The sequence below is a fragment of the Schistocerca cancellata genome, chromosome 7, assembly GCF_023864275.1.
Source record: "Schistocerca cancellata isolate TAMUIC-IGC-003103 chromosome 7, iqSchCanc2.1, whole genome shotgun sequence".
Classification (NCBI taxonomy): Eukaryota; Metazoa; Arthropoda; class Insecta; order Orthoptera; family Acrididae; genus Schistocerca; species Schistocerca cancellata.
Window position 1 is genome coordinate 604,260,342 of NC_064632.1, and position 21,044 is coordinate 604,281,385.

The 21,044-nt window shown below is 40.3% G+C and overlaps 1 protein-coding gene across 1 annotated transcript in view; it reads left to right on the forward strand.

The window, feature by feature from the left end:
* Positions 1-21,044, forward strand: part of LOC126092151 (phenoloxidase-activating factor 2-like) — a 123,877-nt gene that overhangs the window by 64,261 nt on the left and 38,572 nt on the right. The window contains exons 2-4 of the mRNA XM_049907621.1: positions 9,675-10,055; positions 10,155-10,423; positions 11,218-11,378. Of these exons, the coding sequence (XP_049763578.1) occupies positions 9,675-10,055; positions 10,155-10,423; positions 11,218-11,378 (811 nt within the window). The remainder of the gene's footprint in view (positions 1-9,674; positions 10,056-10,154; positions 10,424-11,217; positions 11,379-21,044) is intronic.

The window sequence follows — 21,044 nt, forward strand, 5'->3', positions numbered from 1 at the left end:
CGTTCAGTGCGAAACTTGTTTTCAGTGATGAAGCAACATTTTTTCTTAATGGTGACGTGAACAGACACAATGTGCAAATCGGGACGGTAGAGAATCCTCACGCATTCCTGCAGCAAATTCGCAATTCACCAAAAGTTAACGTGTTTTGTGCAATCTCACGGTTTAAAGTTTACGGCCCCTTTTTCTTCTGTGAAAAAAACGTTACAGGACACCTGTATCTGGACATGCTGGAAAATTGGATCATGCCACAACTGGAGACCGACAGCGCCGACTTCATCTTTCAACAGGATGGTGCTCCACTGCACTTCCATCATGATGTTCGGCATTTCTTAAACAGGAGATTGGAAAACTGATGGATCGGTCGTGGTGGAGATCATGATCAGCAATTCATGTCATGGCCTCCACGCTCTCCCGACTTAACCCCATGCGATTTTTTTCTGTGGGGTTATGTGAAAGATTGTGTTTAAACCTCCTCTACCAAGAAACGTGCCAGAACTGCGAGCTCGCATCAACGATGCTTTCAAACTTGTTGATGGGGACATGCTGCGCTGAGTGTGGGAGGAACTTGATTATCGGCTTGATGTCTGCCGAATCACTAAAGGGGCACATACTGAACATTTGTGAATGACTAAGAAAACCTTTTTGAGTTTTTGTATGTGTGTGCAAAGCATTGTGACAATATCTCAAATAATAAAGTTATTGTAGAGCTGTGAAATCGCTTCAATCATTTGTAATAACCCTGTATATTTATTCCTTAAATACGGCACATACTCCAAAGAATAAGAAATTTATGTTACTGAACAAAAAAGGTGAAAAACTGAATGTGCAACATATCTAGTCTATCAGATTACTGTATTTAAGCATTCAGTCATTGATAGCATAGAAAAAGCTAAGAAAACAATTTGTGAAATGCATGTAATGTTAATAAACTGAAATGGTACACTGTTCGCTTGAGTTGCTGTAGCAAGTGACTGGAAAGAGAAAAGTCATTAGACAAAGATAACATGACCTGGCTGGAGAAAGACACCGTGCCATATCACTCAGTGGTGATGACAGTACACTCCTGTGCAACTGAATTACACATACTTATTCATTATTGTGTATGCAAACTCCATTTGTCCTGGTAGCTATGACATGTTTGTGTGTGGGCTGAATGGGATTTGGAGCTCTTCAGATTTGTGACCACTCATCCACTGCTCACACCTTAGTGACTGACACTGGATCTGAAGGGAGCACTCATCTTGCTTGATAGCACCCCAGATCTGTTCAAGAAAACTGAGATAATGTGACAAGGGAGGTCACACAAGCATTGCAGAAGCCACCAGAAAGATCGCGGGAGGCGCACATCGGCACGGCGCGTCACGGACGGTAGTTGCCACAAGTAGAGTCCCATCTACCAGAGGGCACGCAGGAATTCGGACGCGACCTCTGCCAGTGTAAAAACAACAACTCGGGTAGCACGGGCTGTGCCCAGTCAGTTAACATCGGGCCTGCCTAGGACACAGTCCCGGTCTATGCTAAGTGAAGTGCTACGTAAACGTGAACAGTGTTACTACAAGCATCTTCTGCTGTGAGTTAACTTGCTGAAGATCCAGACTTTTCAGAGTGCTTTTGGTGAACAAATGGATGCATACCATCAGTGTGCCCTACATTTTTTGCCACTGAGTCGATTTTGGTATACATAGCACATCATACGGTCTTAAATCCACTCATTTATTGATATTTACCAATGTACTCAGACTCATCAGTTCAGGAAACCATTTATACAGCTCAAAGCATGCACCAGCAGTGTTGCTGTAACTGTGCTCATCAGTGTCTAGAGGCACACTGTGGCCAAAACTATATTCGTTGATTGGTGTCCACTGTACACTACAAAGAGGCTGTATCTCTGGACAGTACAGCTGCTCATTGGTAGTTGCTGGTCAGAACTAATAGTGAGTGTCTTGTGTTACACTGTGATCTGTCTGTCTGATATTACAGTTTGGAATAGTTGCCAATGGCCCTTCCTTTAACATGTCACCCCACAGTTGATTGGCCTGGAGCCAGCAGTTCACTCAGAGGTATCCTCAGTACTAATGATAGTGGCATGTCAGAAGTCCACTAGGTGACCAAATTCTGAAAGCAAGATTTCTCATGTCTTAGCCATTAGTAAAATAAGTGTGATCAAAATGTACTGACATCACACCTCTTGCTTTTTGTGTGGTTGACTTTTATATACCATTTGGAACAACATTTGACAATCTATGTCATGTGAGGCATGAAATGTTTGTTGCTATGGTGACAGAAGTGGTTAACACTGTGACTGTCTATAACTGAGTTTGCTGTGAGTGTAAGACATCTACAGCATTTGATCTGTTTACAGAGAGTAAACATGCATTTTGCCTTGCTGACACACAAAAATGTTATAAAACTTACACATGTATCTGAAATTGTCATTTGTATTATTGTATTGTATTGTATTGTATTGTATTTATTGGTCCAGTAAATCTTACATGTACAGTACAGCACATCAGATATTGGACAGGTCAAAGTATATCTTACAATTAAAACACTTTAGAAACTAGAAAATTATGTTCACAAAATTTTACAGCACTTAATATACTGGGCAAGTCAATGTGTAAGTTATAATTAAACCACATTAGAAACTTGAAGTTTACAACTGAATACATGTATAAGCCAATATTAATGATTACAGTATTTGCATGATCCTCACTTAAGCTCTAAGGATTTTTGAGGAACTCTTCTACACTATGAATTGACATGTACACTAGAGAATTACATTCACAGAATTTTACTTCATATACTGGGCAAGTCGGTATACAACTTATACTTGAACCCCATTAGAAACTTGAGAATTACATCTGAATGTATTTATAGGCCAGTATTAATGGTTACAGTATTTGCATAATCATCACTTAGACTCTCGAGGATTTTGGAGGAACTCTTCCACACTATAAAAGCAATGTGTAAACAGATATTCTTTTAATGCTGCTTTAAAATTTTTTACATCAGTCTTTACTTTAATTTCTCTTGGCAATTTATTGTAGATAATTTTTCCATGGTGTAATGTTCCTTTTTGGCACAAACTGGTTTTTGTATGGAGTACATGAAAGTCAGTTTTCTGTCTTGTATTATGATGAACATTTTCATTTTTGGGGAGGATACTAGGATTTTTTATTGTATATTTCTTTATAAACATTGCACTTTCAAATAGGAAAATACATGGAAGGGGAAGAATCCCCATCCTTTTAAATAATGGTCTACATGGTTTGTTCCTTTTTATTCCAGCCATGATTCTCACTATTCTTTTTTGCATCCTGAAGAGTTTTAGGCAGGATGGTGAGTTACCCCAAAAAGTGATCCCATATTTTAGGATAGAATGTATATTAGAACAGTAAACTGTCATTAGACAGTCCTTATGACAGCAGTTTTCTAGCACACTCATTAAATAACACATGGTACTTAGCTTCTTTAATATGTTGTCAATGTGAGTTTCCCATCTAAGATTATCCTGTAGCCAGACCCCCAGAAATTTTGTATTAGGCACACTTGCAATATCTGTGTCTGACATCTGAATTCTTATATCGTCTTCAATGTTTCTCTAGACATTATGAAAATTTAATGCTACTGTTTTACTTTTATTTATTATTATTTTGTTTTGGTTGAACCAGTTTACAACGTTTGTTAATGCCTCAGTCAGTCTTGTCTGTAGTATCTCTGCAGTCTTCCCACTGACTAATATGCTTGTGTCATCTGCAAACTGGATAGTGCTATGGTACTGGTTGGTTGATGTTAGGTCATTTATATATATCAAAAATAGAATGGGGCCCAGTACCGAGCCCTGCGGTACTCCATATCTTACTGCTTTATAATCAGAATAGTGTCTTGTTGATTTATTTTCTTTGTGAAAATGTATTTCTACTACTTGCTTGCGGTCAGTAAGATATGATCTAAGCCAGCTGTTAGGCATACCTCTGATACCAATTCTTTCAAGCTTCTGCAGCAATAGGGTGTGGTCTGTGATGTCAAGAGCCTTAGACAGATCAAGGCATATGCCAGTTACTTTTTGTCCACTATCAATTTTTTCGAGTACTTCACCCAGAAATTCATATATTGCGGTTTCTGTTGATCGGCATTTCCGGAAGCCATGTTGGGTTGTGGATAATATTTTGCATTTTTCTAGAAAATCTAGCAACCTCTTATGAAAAATTTTTTCTAGTATTTTCGAAAATGTAGATAGCAAGGCAATAGGTCTATAATTGGCTATGTCTTCTTTCTTACCCTTTTTGAACAGTGGTTTTAGTTTCACTGTCTTTAAGCAGGAAGGAAAGACTCAATTTGTTAATGAACTGTTGAAAATGTGGGCTAATGGTATTGCAATGAGGTCCCCCACATTTTTAATGACATAATCTGGAATCTCATCCACACTTGTTGAAAATTTTGTTTTTAACTCTCTAATTGATAGTATAATTTCCTTAGGGTTGGTTGGAGTAAGAAATAAGGAGTTGCAGTTCCTATTTTGATTTGAAGGTGTTGTAGCAGGATTTTTATTTGAAGATTTTTTGTCAGAGAGTAATTTTTCACTAATATTTGCAAAGTATGTATTAAAAGCATTGGCTACTTCTTCTGGATTTGTAATTTTTTTGCCATCTTGGATTACCTGGAGATTTATATTTTGGGAGGTCTCATTTCCTACTTGTTCTCTGACTATCTTCCACATGGCTTTCATTTTGTTCCTGGCCATTTTTTAAGCTTATTTTAGACTTTGTGAAGCACTCTCTTATAATTCTTGAAATGCACCACAAATTCTTCTGTAACATTTTGTGTTTTTGAGATTTCATAAAGTCTCCTCTTTTCAGCACATGATATTTTAATGCCTTTCGTCAGCCATGTAACATTTCTTTTTTAGTTTTTAATGTTTGGTTTTCAACTGGAAAAGAAATATTGAAATAATGGGAGAATATTTCCATGAACATGTCAAACTTTTTACATGTGTCTTCATAGTTGTCTATATCATTCCATGTTTCTTTTTTTAATAAGTGCCTGAAGTGTTCTAGGTTGTGCTTGCTGAAATTTCTATCTTTTCTTGTCATTTGTTGTTCAGTATTTCCTGCAGTCTCTACTGGGAATTCAATAAACTGTGCATAATGATCACTGAAACCTGTATTCATATTTCCAGATTTGTATAAATATTTATTTGTATTTATTAGTATCTGATCTATAGCACTGCTTGACGATTTGGTGACTCTGGTGGGGGATTTGATAGTTGTATGTATATTGTAGGTTTTTAATAAGGCCTCAAGGTTTAATCTGTCTATTGAGTTCTTGTTGAAATCTATATTAAAGCTACCACATATGATGGTTGTTTTACTAATTATTTTTATACTGTTAAGCGCCTTCTCAACATTTTCAATGAAAGTAGTTACGTTTCCATCTGGGCTTCTATATATGCAAATAACAATTATATTTAAATTTGTCAGTTGTGTAGCAGAAATTTCGAAGTTTTGCTCTTCCCCTAGCTGGTTAGTGAACTTTAAATTTTCGTGTTTGATGTCCGCTCTAACATATATGCCTATTCCTCCATGCATAGAGGTTTTCCTACAAAAAAAAATAATGAAAGGGTAAAGCCCTCTATCCTTGTGTGATGTAACATTTTCGGATGACCAGTGCTCACTAACACACATAACACACTTCTTTTAGTTCATCAGATAACAATATTTCTATCTCACTAACTTTACTTGATTGTACATTTTGGTGCAGGAGCATAAATTTCAACGATGACTTATTTACTAGGTTGTTTTGGCCTACCTTATGTACGACAGCTGCACATGACATATCATTTTTAACACTTTTACAATTGAAGTTTTCTTTCCAGAGTGATGTTTTAGAAGATGAAATCAACATTTCTCTGGAATCACTTGCCATAAAAAACGTTGTGGCTCTTTCCTGTTTAGTGTTGGGCGACTTGACTTGTAGTGTGATGGCGTTTCTGCTGTAATTTTTGGAGTTGTAATTTGAGGAACTGCAACTAGGCTAGATGGGGATCCTCTTCTTGCTGCTTCAACACTTCCTGAAGTCATTGGAGTAATATGCTCTTCATTTGAAATTGGTGATTCCATTGTTGTTGCTGCTGCTGCTGCTGCTGCTGCTGCTGCTACAATTGGAGGCTGCACTAAGCCTGGCTGATTTTGGTTTAATTGTTGCATGATTGCATCGCACAGTGCTACTTTCCCTTTCATGTTTCTATGCAATCCATGGGTAGTGAAATCTTCTCTTTTTTGACTGTCTGCATTAATATATGTCACATTGCTGAAGAGCTTATATATTTTCTTGAACTTTCGGTTAGTTTCTTCAATTTCTGCATTCACACACGATGTTTTGATAAAGTCATGTCTCATAGGGATGCTTATTACGAAAACTTTCATGTCCATAACTTTTTCCAATGTTTCCCTTAAAGATCGCAAACTGAATTTTGCCTCGTTCTTGTAGACATAGTTTGCGCCAGCTAAAATAATGCAAGAGTTACAACTTCCATGGTTACTGTGTGTGTCAATATGCTGAGTAACTTCTCGCAGTGGAGCACCTGGCTGCACAAATCCAGTAACACTTTCATTTATTAGTTTTTGTTCATGATCTTTGCCAGTCCTTTTCCATGACTATCAGAAAATAAAGCCAGCATCTTGTTTTTTACATTGACTTTTCATTTGTTGTTTTTGGTTCTGAAACTTTCGTTTGTATATTTGCTTCACTTTGCCTGTTCGTTTTTTTCTGATAGCACACTGAATCTGTTTTTGCACACGATATTAGAATTAGTCAATAACTTTCTTTGAGAATCTGACAGTTTAATTTTCGCTACCGGTATGTTTGGAAGTTCACGATTTCAAGGAAAGTTTGATCTGTTTACCGGTACATGCTTTTCCACTACCATGCTAGAGTTGTTTGCACACGTTTTTGTTTACTTTCAGATCCTTGCAACATTTTTTTCATCAGATGGCTGTATTCCATGATTTACTACACTAGATTTTTGCACACTGTTTTTTTGTATTAAAGTTACATTACTTCTTTGAGATTTATCTTCCTGGATAGAGTTTTCTTCGGTCACTGATTCCCATTTTCCTGAGGAGGCCGTGTCTTCTTGCTTCCCGTATTGCCATATCTGTGTGCTATGCATGCAAAAGCAAACACACATGTGTCTTAAGTGACATAAATCCACCCAGTGGAAGTTTAAACCATTGAAACTGGTAGTGAAAATAGAGAGAATTGTTACAATAGTCTTAAATGTTCAGTTCATGTACAGTACTAAAGTCACTCTAGAGCCTAATCTAAAATGTTCACACTTAGTTTTCTTCAAAAGCTCCCCTAGCATACACAGCATTTAAAAAGAAATTGCAGTTTGGACATCAGGAAACAACTGAGAAATTCAACAATTGTGATTTGATGTGTATTCGTAATGAACTGTTTACTCCTGAAATAAATGTTGCAAGTTGTTGTAAACATGGTAAAAAGTGTACACCATACTGAGAGTGAAAAATAGAGTACACTTTTGCTCTACTTTTGGAGTTGTGTGTGACAATTGAAACAATAACAAATCCTTTCACATCTCATTGTGTGAAATTCATGTAAGTTTTTTGTAGGGCTTGAGATATGCTGGAATGGGAAGAGAAGGTGACAGCATTTTAAATAAAATAATTTTGGGTATTGGGTCACATAATTATAAACTACTAAAGCAACTAAATTGCCACCGTTTTGACTGATTCACTGTATTCCTCTTAAGAAAGAGCCACTCTTCTGATGAGGACCACAGAAAACTGGTTTAAATGTCAGCAGTCTAGTTCTTTAGGTAGTTTATAATGATGTGGCTCAATACCCAAAATTATTTTTCCAAAGTGACACTGGCTGTGAAAGCCTACAAATGTATGTAGATAAGAGAATATTTTATAGTGACGGTATAATCTTAAGATTTGATATAGTGAGAAACATACTTAAGAAGAGCTGCAGTACCATCTTTTTTAGATAGTATATCTGCAGCAGTCATACAAGAAGAGATAGATAGTGAAGATACTATCTCCCAGGAGTCAAACAAATCTGTAGCAATTTGTGTTCCTCTTCTTTGAGTACATTAAATATCCCCCGTTAGTCCAATTTATTATGGGTCCCATTTTTATGAGAAATATTCTAAGGTGGGTCACATGAATGTTCTGTAACACTTATCCTTTCTACATTGATTGCACTTCGCTAGTATTCTACCAATGAAGGAAGTATTGTAAAAAGGGTGCCGTGTAAGAGACATTGAGTTGTAAACAGCCACAATGAAAAGACTGCTATACCATTAAACTTTTGGCTGGAAGGCATTCTTTTGAAATAGAAAACACACACCCATCCACACAAGCACAAATCAGTTTCTATTTTGGAACAAGGACTTTTGGGTAGAAGGTTAAATGAATAGCAGTCTTTTCACTGTGCTTGTCTATGTGCTTAAGAAGTAATCTACCCTTTTCATAATACTGTTGTTATTCAGTCGTGGGCTATACATTGTTTGAAAATCTACCATTGGCCTTAACTGTCATATTCTTAATGATGCAGCTATCACAGTATTCAGACAAGAACCTTCTGTGTACAGTGTATCATGGACTTTTCGAACCATACTTACAGTATGGAGTGACTGTGTGGGGAAACTCAAACAAACAAGAGACAAAACGAGTGTTCACATTACAAAAAAAAAGCAATTAGGACCATTTTAAGAAGAAAGACCTCTGAAACATGCAGAAACTGTTTCAAGAATTTAGGTATCTTAACTTTTTCATTGTTGTATATATACAAAACAATAATGTACATCACAAAAGGTAGTGAGGACTGGATTACAAATGCTAGTGTACACACCCACAATACAAGAAAGAAGAATGAAGTACGGAGCATACCCCACCGACTGGCAATGCTAGAAAAAGGACCCCAGTACTCTGGTATCAGACTACTAAGAAGTCTGCCCAAAACCCTGCAAGATAGTGTACTTTACAATGACTTTCCAAAGAAACTTAAAGACTATCTCATTGAAAAAGAGTTTTACAGTGTTGCAGAATACTTATGCCATTAAATTTGTATATATTGTTACTCATTATCAGTGATGTAAAAATGTAAGCTAAAGGTGTAGAAAAATAAGTGATAAACACTGTTAATACTTAGACATGTCCTATATTACACGTACATTTACTGTACACAATGTAATCTTACAGGATCAAATAAAATTCAATTCAATTCAACTAATATTAAATCTATGTCATAGTCAAATTTCATATAACCATAAATTGTTATGTCTTATTTATAGATGTAAAATGTATATGTGGATGCTAGATGTTTCCTCAGTTAGAATTTTTACATCTTGAGAAATACAATGACTGAGGTCATCACCCATTAATTTGACAGAATTGAGATACATCACTGACATAGCTCTGATAGCTTTATTCACTCCAGACTTGTTACCACTAGTGGATAACACTATCATAGTTGGCAGTTGACAGATGATGCCAGAGATTTGTTTACTGTGTCCTCCTAGTATCTAAGAAAATCTACATTCTATACAGTCATTAAAGTAGACAGAATTTTTTCATAAATAAGATGGAAGTTTATTCCCAGATGATACTAAAACAATAGTTAACCATTACTTTTTCTCTTTTTAGAATAAACACACCAAAAGTTGAAATGTGCCCTGGAGTACAACACTGCTGCCAGGAGCCACCTCGGAAAACCACAGGAAGTCAAACTCCTACTACGCCACCGACGCCGTCAACACCACCGTATGTGGAGCCCGGACCTGTGACACCGACTCCCAAGCCTCCCATCCAAGTTCCTGTGGGACCTGTCAAGTCTGGTTGCGGAGTGAGGCGTGGGCTATCACCAGCGACAGACAACAGCACAACATTTGCAGAGTTCCCGTGGATGCTGGTTGTCCAAGTAGCTGTGTACCCAGGGGATGGAAAACCACCTGCCTTTGTCTTCAAATGTGGAGCTTCACTTCTGCACCCACAAGTTGCTCTCACTGCTGCACACTGCGTTAAAAGGTAAGGCTGTATTTTCGAGTAATAATTCTGTTTCACTATTAAAGAGGGTACATTAGTTTGTGATAGATTTTAGTAACAAAGTATTGCTCCTGATTTCAGGTTGATTCCATCAGATATAAAAGTCAGAGCTGGAATATGGGACTTAACAGCAGCAACGGAACCCTTACCACACCAGGAGCGCAGGGTGATAAAAATAATAAGACATCCTCAATTTGAAGAGAAGACGCTCTTCAATGACATAGCACTCCTAGTGCTGGATAAACATTTTGATGAAGCAATGAATGTTGAAGTTATTTGTGTGCCTCCCCCTTCAGTAGATTTCACAGGCCTTCGATGTATTGCAACTGGATGGGGCACGTCATCTCCTGGTAATTAGTCATCCGAATGACATCTTTCTCAAAATAGAAATTGTTATTAGCCACAAGTCAAAGATGTTCCCAGAAGGGGAAATATTGCACATGAATGTCTATAGATATGGGGAAAGAGTGGATAATAGAAAGTAAATTCTGAATGAGGTTTTACTTATCAGAACAGGTAATAGTAGGAGTAATCAGGACATCTTTATTTATTTTTATAGTAACCAAGTGGTAGAGGATACAACAGAAAGCATTACACCATAGTGGGATGTCTAAAACACAGCTACTGAGGACATGAAACAAAGAACAATTTACACATTTGGAAAAAACTTATTTCTACTATTTGCAATGAAAAAAATATGAATATTCTTATAAAATTCATCATGCACTGCAAATTAGGGCAATTCTGACCCATGGTTTTGACACTTTGACTTTCTCCTTTCCCTTTGCACTGAAAGCCCACAGCCCACCCTCAGTCAGCCCTACCTGCAGCACTCGCTCCTCCCCACCCTTCCTTCACCATCACCAGCACGCTCATGAAGTATTTACCAATGCTAGGAACTGGTACATAAGTAGAAATGTGATACAGAATCTTCACATTGCTTATCTAGTTGTCTTTAGCATGTGGTGAAAATATTTCCAGTCACCAAAACAAAAAAATCAGTATAAATTATTCTACTGTTTTGTTAACATCATTCTAGTTCTTTGACCTGCAATGTACATTACAATCTAAAAATATTTTTCTTCACATATATGGGAGAGGATTTTGTTGAGATATAACTTAAGTTTTCATTTATTGTTTTAAGATGCTGAGATTGTCCAGACTACAATGAAGAAAGTGGAGCTGCCAGTAGTTTCCCGTGATCACTGTGAAAATGAGCTTCGCATGACAAGACTTGGACGCTACTTTGAACTCCATGGGAGCTTTATATGTGCTGGTGGTGAGCCACAAGTAGATACCTGCCGTGTAAGTACAGCATAAATTGTAACTACTATTTTTTTTTCATTCATGTTTTGCTTACTAGTAATTGAATACCTAATGTTCTAAATGTGCTAAGTGCCATTTTTTTTTTAAATTTATTTTATTCACCGTAAAGGAGATACATTCATGCAAGTTTTTCATCATATGGTGAAGGTAAGAAGTTTTAATAGTGACCAACAGATGGTGTTGGAGCTAGCTGCTTGGCCTTCTTCATTCTAAACAGGCTTGCCAATCAGTGGTAAATTGTCACACCAGTTTTACACATGTACTTAATAGATGCCATACTATTATTTTTTTGTGTGTTGTGTTGTGGGAACATTTTTGCTATGGAAAAACAATAGGATGCTAGTAATGTCTGAAAACATTGCTTACCTGTGAAAGTTTGATGGCATAATGCATGTGTTAAAGACAGAATATACTAAAAGTTCTGGGAAAAAAATTCCAGCAAAATATGAAAAAAAAAACAGGTATATATTTTTTATAACTGCATGGTTCCATTCTTGTTGAAACTAGGTTTGACTCAAATGTGATGGGAGAATCAGTGCCCAAAGTATATTCATTTAAGTGTTTTAGTGAAATCTGTTGAATGGAAATGTATCTAGTGTAATAAGAAACTATTTTTCAATATACTGAAACTAATCTCAAATGTTGCTTATAATGCAAGTCCTTGTCAAATGAATTAAGAACAAATTTATTTTGTGACTTCTGTAAGCAAAATGAAACAATGAAAGGCTCATTTTTAAGGGGATTAATGAAAATACTATTAGTCGCAAGGCAGCACAGTGATATGTTGGGCGCTGATGACCTCTATGTTGAGTGCCCATAAACCCCAACACACACACAAACACACACACACACACACACACACACACACACACACACAAACACACACAAAAACCAAACGCACACACACAAACGCAAACACACACACACACACACACACACAAACACACACACACACACACACACACACAAACACACACGCACACACGCACACACAAACACACACGCACACACAAACACACACACGCACACACAAACACACACGCACACACAAACACACACACACACACACAAACACACACACACACACACACACACACACACACACGCACACACACACACACACACAACACACACACACACACACACACACACACACACACACACACACACACACACACACAGTGATATGTTGAACCTGAGAGTAGCTGTCATCAATCTAGTATAATGTAAATGGTTCCTCACAGAAAAGATCCTGTAAAAATTCATGGTTATATTTTCTGTTTCAAAGAGGGTGATTGTGATATTAACCAATAAACTGAAAGCAGATCAACAGTTGTACCATGATAAGAGGTGCTGCATACAACTGCAAATATACTGAGTATTATACTTTACTGACAAAGCAACATATACTGTCGTTCAAAGAGGGGAGACTCATTATAGTAGAAGGAAGTCTTCTAAAGAATACCTCAGTTGTGATATAATATTAGTTGCTTATACAAACCATTTAAAGTCAAAGTTCCAGAGACAAAAGTTAATGAAATGAAGTATGCAGGAATATTTCTTAAATACTTTCCAAATCCATCATATGGAAGACCAACAACAGATATATGTAAGACATGTGACTTGTTGCACCTTGAAGGGAAAGGACAATCACCAGAGAACAGAAAATCTCGGAAAGCACTAGAACTGTACCATACAAAGACAGAAAGTATGACGACAAACATGAAGAATGATGTGACGTCTTAAACTATGCCTGCAAGTAACTCACGTACGTCAGCAATTGATCTGCAACAAGTATTGTTTATTCCCACTCTTACACATTTAGGCCAGAGTTTATATTACAGCTTCTTTGTTCTTGCCCATGACAACAGTGAGGTAATACTGTTTTGTCTGAGTGAAGGGTCTTGTGAATCAAACAACATAGCATCATGTTTGTTCCATGTCCCAAATTGCACTAAAAATACTGTCAATGTAATTGATAGCAGAAGAAAACTTGTGATTTGGAGGGACAACTGCTGTGGACAAAAAAACTGTATATCTGTATATATGTACATGCTAATAGTGGCTTGTGCCCTGTTTGACTGTAAAGTGCATAAGTATATGGTTTCAGGCCACAGTTACCTATCTTGTGATAGAAATTTTGCCTTAATAGAAAAGTACAATAAGATAATTGTTATGTACCTGATGATTTACAGAAAATAATTACTTCAGCATGCACTTCTTTACCATCCAAGACACTCAAATCAGAAGAAAAGGGCTTTCAGGCTGCTGCTGATAATCAAAACAAGGCTACACATTAGTTCTGCTGCACAAATTACAATCACCTCCCCCGGAGTAGTGTACATCGAAAGAACATTCAGTGATATTAAACAGTGGGGAAGTGTAAACATCATAAAGAGAGGCAAAACTGTTGGTTTCATTCATACACAACTTTCAGTATTGCCACATGTTCCATGATTGTATACAGGGGGAGAAAAAATTCTTGCAATGGTGCTGTTCATACCACATCACCATCAGCAGGTTCTTACTGATTTATGTAATGACAATTCTATATGACAATTCCTGTATCATGTATACAGGGTGTTAAAAAAAGGTACTGCCAAACTTTCAGGAAACATTCCTCACACACAAAGAAAGAAAATATGTTATGTGGACATGTCCGGAAATACTTACTTTCCATGTTACAGCTCATTTTATTACTTCTCTTCAAATCACATTAATCATGGAATGGAAACACACAGCAACAGAACGTACCAGCGTGACTTCACTTTGTTACAGGAAATATTCAAAATGTCCTACGGTAGCGAGGATACATGCATCCACCCTCTGTCGCATGGAATCCCTGATGCAGCCATGGAGAATGGCGTATTGTATCACAGCCGTCCACAATACGAGCATGAAAAGTCTCTACATTTGGTACCGGGGTTGCGTAGACAAGAGCTTTCAAATGCCCCCATAAATGAAAGTCAAGAGGGTTTAGGTCAGGAGAGCACAGAGGCCATGGAACTGGTCTGCCTCTACCAATCCATCGGTCACCGAATCTGTTGTTCAGGTTCTAGCATGATAAAAAAATAGGTTAAATATATTTGAATTTTTTTTAAATTTTAATCTGATACATGTATTTTGTGTTTCATATTGAATGTCGTGTTCCCAGTTTGGCACAGGTTTGCCACAGGAAACACGAAAGCGGTCAGACGTCCGTCTTCTGGTCGGCTCCTAAGGGACCTTTAACAATGAACAATAAAAAATTGCATTTGCAAATGAAATCATTGATAAATGGGGCAGCTATAAGTTGTATAGAAGACAAGGGGCGGCCTTCTGTACATGACCAGAATGCCGCAGTATTCTCTGCTGTAGTAAAGGCTGTTTGACATTCACAAAAATAATATGGCATGTAGGTAAAAAAATATAAAGGAAAAGAATAGAATAAAAAATCTGGTAAACACTAAATATATTCAAACAATTCTCACTAGCAAATTAGGGCTTATTTATAAACAGCGTAACTTACATAAGTACTTTTCTAACTGTATGGTGTGATCAGATTTTAGCCTACCTTGTGCTGTCCCCTTGGTTCACATTTTTGTCACAAATTACAGTCCTTACTTTTCTCCTTCGTTAAAGACAATTCTTGCACTGTTCAACACCTTCAAACAATAACTTGCCAATTTACAGTTTCAAACATAAATTACTTGAATTTTATTAATTAATAATGTTGTCTGCACGCTGGCAAGACCGCTCACTTTTATAGCTTAAATCGACCTTCTTTACGTTTTCACATTACAAGCAGAAGTATATTAAAATCTGAAGATCTATGAAACTTTTTTTCTGTCATCTTTTATTTAGATCGAAGTGGAACATCAGTTCAGCTTCTGTTAAAATGTTTCTTTCACTGCACAATCGATGTATTAGCGTCCGCGCTAGATGCGCATCTTTATAGTTACGTAAATTATATAAAACAAATGTCTTTCAAAGAATAGGTCTCATCTCATAGGTTGATCATTTGATATACAGATAGGTGAATGTCTTTCCAAGGGTACTCACAGCTTTCATACTACGGAAATCCCAATACTATTACATCGCTTCCCGCGTGAGGAGTAATGATTCTGAAAGATCGTTACAACTCACGTGCAGTCATAATATTATTGGATTTACGTACTTAGTGAATGAAGTATATAAGGATCTCTCCTTGTAGGTAGCAAAACAAACACAAGGCATATAGAGTTATATACGTTTCACACTAAGTCGTCAAAGCTACTCACAGTTGCTTGATCATTAACAAACTTGGTTGTGGCGCATGATGCCATCATAAGTGTTCAAGGATTTAACATACGTTCCTTTTTTTTTTTTTTTTTTTTTTTCATGTTCTCAAGAATTGAAATGGAAATGAAGTCCCATGCTTCTTTACAGAGTGTAGGGGAACGATGTGGAAGATCTGCACCGCCTTACTAGGCAAGGTCCTAATGGAGGTGGTTTGCCGTTGCCTTCCTCCGACCGTAACGGGGATGAATGATGATGATGATGATGATGATGAAAACGACACAACACCCAGTCATCTCGAGGCAGGAAAAATCCCTGACCCCGCCAGGAATCGAACCCGGGACCCCGTGCTCGGGAAGAGAGAACGCTACCATGAGACCATGAGGGCGTACTCAAGAATTACTCTTTCAGTCAATAGAAACATTGAAATACTAACATAGATCCAAGTACAAATCAAATACACATACAGATACATATATACATAAATATTGACAAGAAAAAAAAAAGAATTCGATTACAGTATTGATGGATTTCTGCCAATTTTGATCAGAACATAAAACTTTTCAGTCTCTCTCGTAGCGATGTCACTCTTCACTTTGTAGTTTTCTCGTGTCCCCTCCGTTTCTCGTGTACCCTCCGTTTCTCGTGTCCCTTCCGTTTCTCTGTTGGTTTTACAATTTGGCTTTGTTGCGTAATCACCTCCTCCTTTTGGCATTCCCTGGTCCCCCTCTGGGGTTTGACCTTCATTCCTAAATTTATCCTCCGTAGTGTGAGTCATTTGGGGAAGAGCACCTTACCTAGTGTCTCAGACATATGCCCTCCTAGTACATTCCACCTTTCGTTTCACGTTGTTGTCTGATGCTAGGGTGCATAGCCAGCACGGTAGCCAGCCCGTGTGGTGGGGTCGCTATGTACCCTTTTGGTTGAGCCCCCTAAACACACAGGGATCATACTTCTGATACCTGAGCTGTGACCACCTCATACATGCCTTGGAGTGATTGCTCGTCATCCTGGAGCATCGGAACTCCCGGCAATGGCCACCGTGCCGGACGGCCCTTGCTGTGGCTGGGTGGTGCCCGTGAGGAGAGCCTCTGATCGGAGTGGGTGGTGTCAGGGTGGACGCTATGCAAATGAAACGCATACGGGTCCAGAACTCTGGCCGTTCTTCTGCAACCGTCTCTCTGTGTGGAACTGATTCTTAGAGTGCTGCTTCTCTTGCCCCTTCGGCCTTCCCTTCCATGGCTACCCCCTGGAAGAGGGTCAGGCCCATCGGCTAGGGTGCGAAACCTTTCTCCCGTTATCTAGTTTGCACCAAGACTGATGGGGATACTTTCACCAATACCAAACCTTTATTCTTTGTGGAACACATTCAAGACAAGTTTGGCGAAGTGGACTCCCTGAGCAAGATGCGGTCGGGTTCGTTGCTTTTCAAAACTGCTTCAGCTGCCCAATCTGCAGCCCTTCGTGCCTGTACCCATCTTGGCACAATTCCTGTGTCCATTACCCCTCACTAGTCTCTAAATATGGTTCAAGGTGTGATTTTTCACAGGGACCTCATCCTTCAAACTGATGAGGAACTTTGGGACAATCTCGGATGGCGGGGTATTCACTTTGTTTGGCGTGTTCAGAAGGGTCCTAAGGGCAATCACATTGATACTGGTGCCTTTATCCTGGCCTTGGAAGGGGATACCCTCCCTGAGAAAGTTAAGATTATGGTTTATCGATGTGATGTGAAGCCGTACATCCCACCTCCTATGAGGTGTTTTAAGTGCTTGCATTTTGGACACGTCTTCCCACTGCTCATAGGTCCCTCTCTGTGGTGACTGTGGACATCCACTCCATGAGGGGAGTCCCTGTGTCCCCCGTCCTTTGTGTGTTAATTGTCAGGGTAATCATTCTTCACATTCACCAGATTGCCCAGTATATAAGAAAGAAAAGAAGATACAGGAGTATAAGTCCCTCGATTGTTTAACTTACACAGAGGCCCGTAAGAAGTATACACGTCTTCACCCTGTGTCCATGACATCTAGTTATGCTTTGGTTACATCTTCACCCCTTCCTCCCCCTTCCTTACCCCAATCCCGGACCCCTCTCCTCCCCCCCCTCCCCTGCGGCTCCCCCTCCTTCTCCTCTGGGTCCTGCTCCCCCACCCCAGCCGGAGAAGTGTCCCACTGCTTCGGCGTCTGCCGGTCGAGGGTGCCTCTCCCGGGATGCCCCTCCCCGGCACGCCCCTCCTCAGCACCTTCCGGGACAAAGGTCTGCTGCCACGCGACGACCGCGAGAGCCGCGGTCTGTCGGCCCCCAGGTCGCCTGGTCTCTTTCTGTTCCCGATCTTGCTGCAGCTGGCTCCTTTAAGCCACACAGCCCTCCTTGATCTCAGCCTGAAAAGAAAAAGAAGAATGGGAAAAAGAGCCTCTGGTGTCACCAGAGGTCCCATCCCTGGCTTCTGAACTGGATTCTGACCTGTCGTTCATGGATGTTGCCCCCTCCTTGTCCGTGGCAGGTGGGGACCCGGCGGTATGACTGCCTTTAATATGTTCAGCCCCCATTTAAATCATCGTTCTGTGGTTATCCAATGGAATTGTAATTGATACTATCAGCACATTCTGGAATTGAAATCCCTTATTTCGTCTTACTCTGCAGCTTGTGTGGTTCTACAGGAATCTCATTTTACTGATGCTCACTCACCAACCCTCTGTGGGTTCCATGTTTTCTGTCGACATCAGGTCGGACCCCTGTGGGCTTCTGGTGTCATTTGTCCGTTGGTCCGTACAGACATTGCTAGCACGTAGATTCCTCTTCAAACTACATTGGAAGCGGTTGCTGTTAGGGTCCACCTGGACTCTGAGGTCACGGTTTGCAATCTTTATGTCCCTCCTGACAGGACTCTTACACCTGCTGCCTTCACTGCCTTCTTCAGCAACTTCCTCCTCCCTGCGGATTTTAATGCTCATCATCCCTTGTGGGGCAGTGCCTTTCCATCTAGATGAGGTCGTCTCATAGACCAGTTTATTGCAGACCACGACTTGTGCCTTCTTAATGATGGCTCCCCTACTCATTTCAGTGCCGGTCATGGTACCTTTTCTGCCACTGATCTTTCTCTTTCTTCACCCTCTCCCCTCCCTTCATTACACTGGTCGCCACACAACGACCTTTGTGATAGTGACCATTTCCCGTTGATTCTCTCTCTCTGTTTCCACTCCCCGATGGACAGGTTACCTCGTTGGTCTTTCCAATGTGCCAATTGGCCTCTATACACTGCACAGGTCGTGTTTTCTCCCTCTTTGTTGGATTGTATTGATGACTTCCTACATGATGTGTCTGACGCGATTGTTCGTGCTGCTAGCCTTGCTGTCCCACGCTCATCTGGACCATTTCATCACTGGCTAGTTCCGTGGTGAAGTACGGCCATTGTCATTGCCATCTGTGATTGCCGTCGAGCTTTGCAACACTTTGAGGCACCCTTCTGCAGCCAGCCTTACTAACTTTAAACGACTTCATGCTAAAGCCCGTTATTTAATCAAACAGAGCAAGCGGATATGTTGGGAACGATTTGTTTCTTCCCTCGGTTCTACTGTCCCTCTGTCACAGGTATGGGCTACACTTCACTCTCTCCAAGGTTGCCATCGGCAGTCCACCCTCCCAGGCCTTCACCTCCCAGATGGCCTTTTTACGGACCCATTAGTTCTGGCAGAACATCTTGCGACCCATTTTGCAGTGGCATCAGCGTCAGCCTCAGCCTCCTATCCGGCTGCTTTCCTTCACCAGAAACAGTGGGCCGAAGCTTCCCCCTTATGTTTTACCCCTTGTGAGTCAGAATCTTACAGTGAACCTTTCACTGAATGGGAATTTCTTTCTGCTCTATCTTCTTCTCATGATACGGCCCCTGGCCCAGACTCCATTCATAACCAACTGCTTGAAAATCTCAGTGCTCCACAACGGCAACATCTTCTTAGGTTGTTTAACTGTATCTGGCTCCAGGATGACTTCCCTTCTCAGTGGAGGGATAGCATTGTGGTTCCTGTCCTTAAGCCTGGTAAGAACCCCTTATCAGTTGACAGTTATCAGCCAATTAGTCTGACCAATGATGTTTGCAAGTTACTTGAATGGATGGTAGCCCGCCAGCTCAATTGGGCCCTCGAATCTAGGGATCTATTGTCCCCTTACCAGTGTGGCTTCAGAGAGGGACGGTCTCCAATCGATCATTTACTTTGCTTGGAATCCGCAGTTTGGCAGGCTTTTTCCCAGCGCCGCCATTTGGTTGCAGTACTTTTTGATCTTCGCAAGCCCTATGACACGACCTGGCGTCATCACATCTTACTTACCCTTCATCAGTGGGGTCTTCGGGGCCCACTCCCTATTTTTATCCACCAGTTCCTGTTCCATCATTCATTCTGGGGTCGGGTTGGTACTGTTTTTAGTTCTCCATGGACCCAGGAGATGGGTATCCCACAGGGTTCTGTCTTGAGTGTCCTTCTTTTCCTTATTGCTATTGATGCACTTGTGGCCTCTGTTGGTCATTCGGTTGCCCCTGCCCTGTATGTGGATGATTTCTGCATTTGGGTTAGTTCCTCTTCGATGACCTCTGCAGAGCAGCAGCTCCAGGGAGCTATACAGTGTGCCTCTGCATGGACACTCTCACACGGGTTTCAATTCTCTCCTCTAAAATCGCGGGTGGTCCACTTCTGTCGCCATACTACGATCCACCCTGATCCAGAGCTCTATCTCGATGCACAACAATTGCCTGTGGTCCCACAGTTTCGTTTCCTGGGTCTTCTTTTCGACAACCAGCTCACTTGGCTGCCCCATATCAGACTTCTGAAGGTAGGATGTCTCCGTAAACTCTGTCCTTCGCTTCCTTGCCCACTCCTCTTGGGGTGCGGACCGTTCGCTCCTTCTCCGTCTTTATCGTGCTCCAGTTCTGTCTCACTTGGACTATGGTTGTCAAGTTTATGGTTAAGTGCTCCTTCCACACTGCATGTGCTGGATCCAGTCCACCATCGTGGTATCTGTTTGGCCACCGGTGCCTTCCCTACTAGCCCTGTTGATAGTCTCCTGGATGAAGCTGGGATCCCCCCCCCCCCCCCCCCCCCTTTCTGTTCGGCGGTCCCAGCTTCTGGTGTCTTATGCACTCGCTATCCATTCCTCTCTCTCATCCTTCCTATTCTATCCTGTTCCCAGACCATGGACGTCGCCCACCCAATTCCCGCCCTCGGGTGGGTTTAGATTCCGTCCCCCCGATGGTGTTCCGTTCCTTTTTCCGCCAAGTTTTATGTGAGTTTCAGGATGGTGTTGTTTTTTACACTGATGGCTCTAAATCTGCTGATCATGTAGGATATGCCTTCATGTCCTCTGTTGGAATGGAAAATCATCTGCTGCCACCTGCAT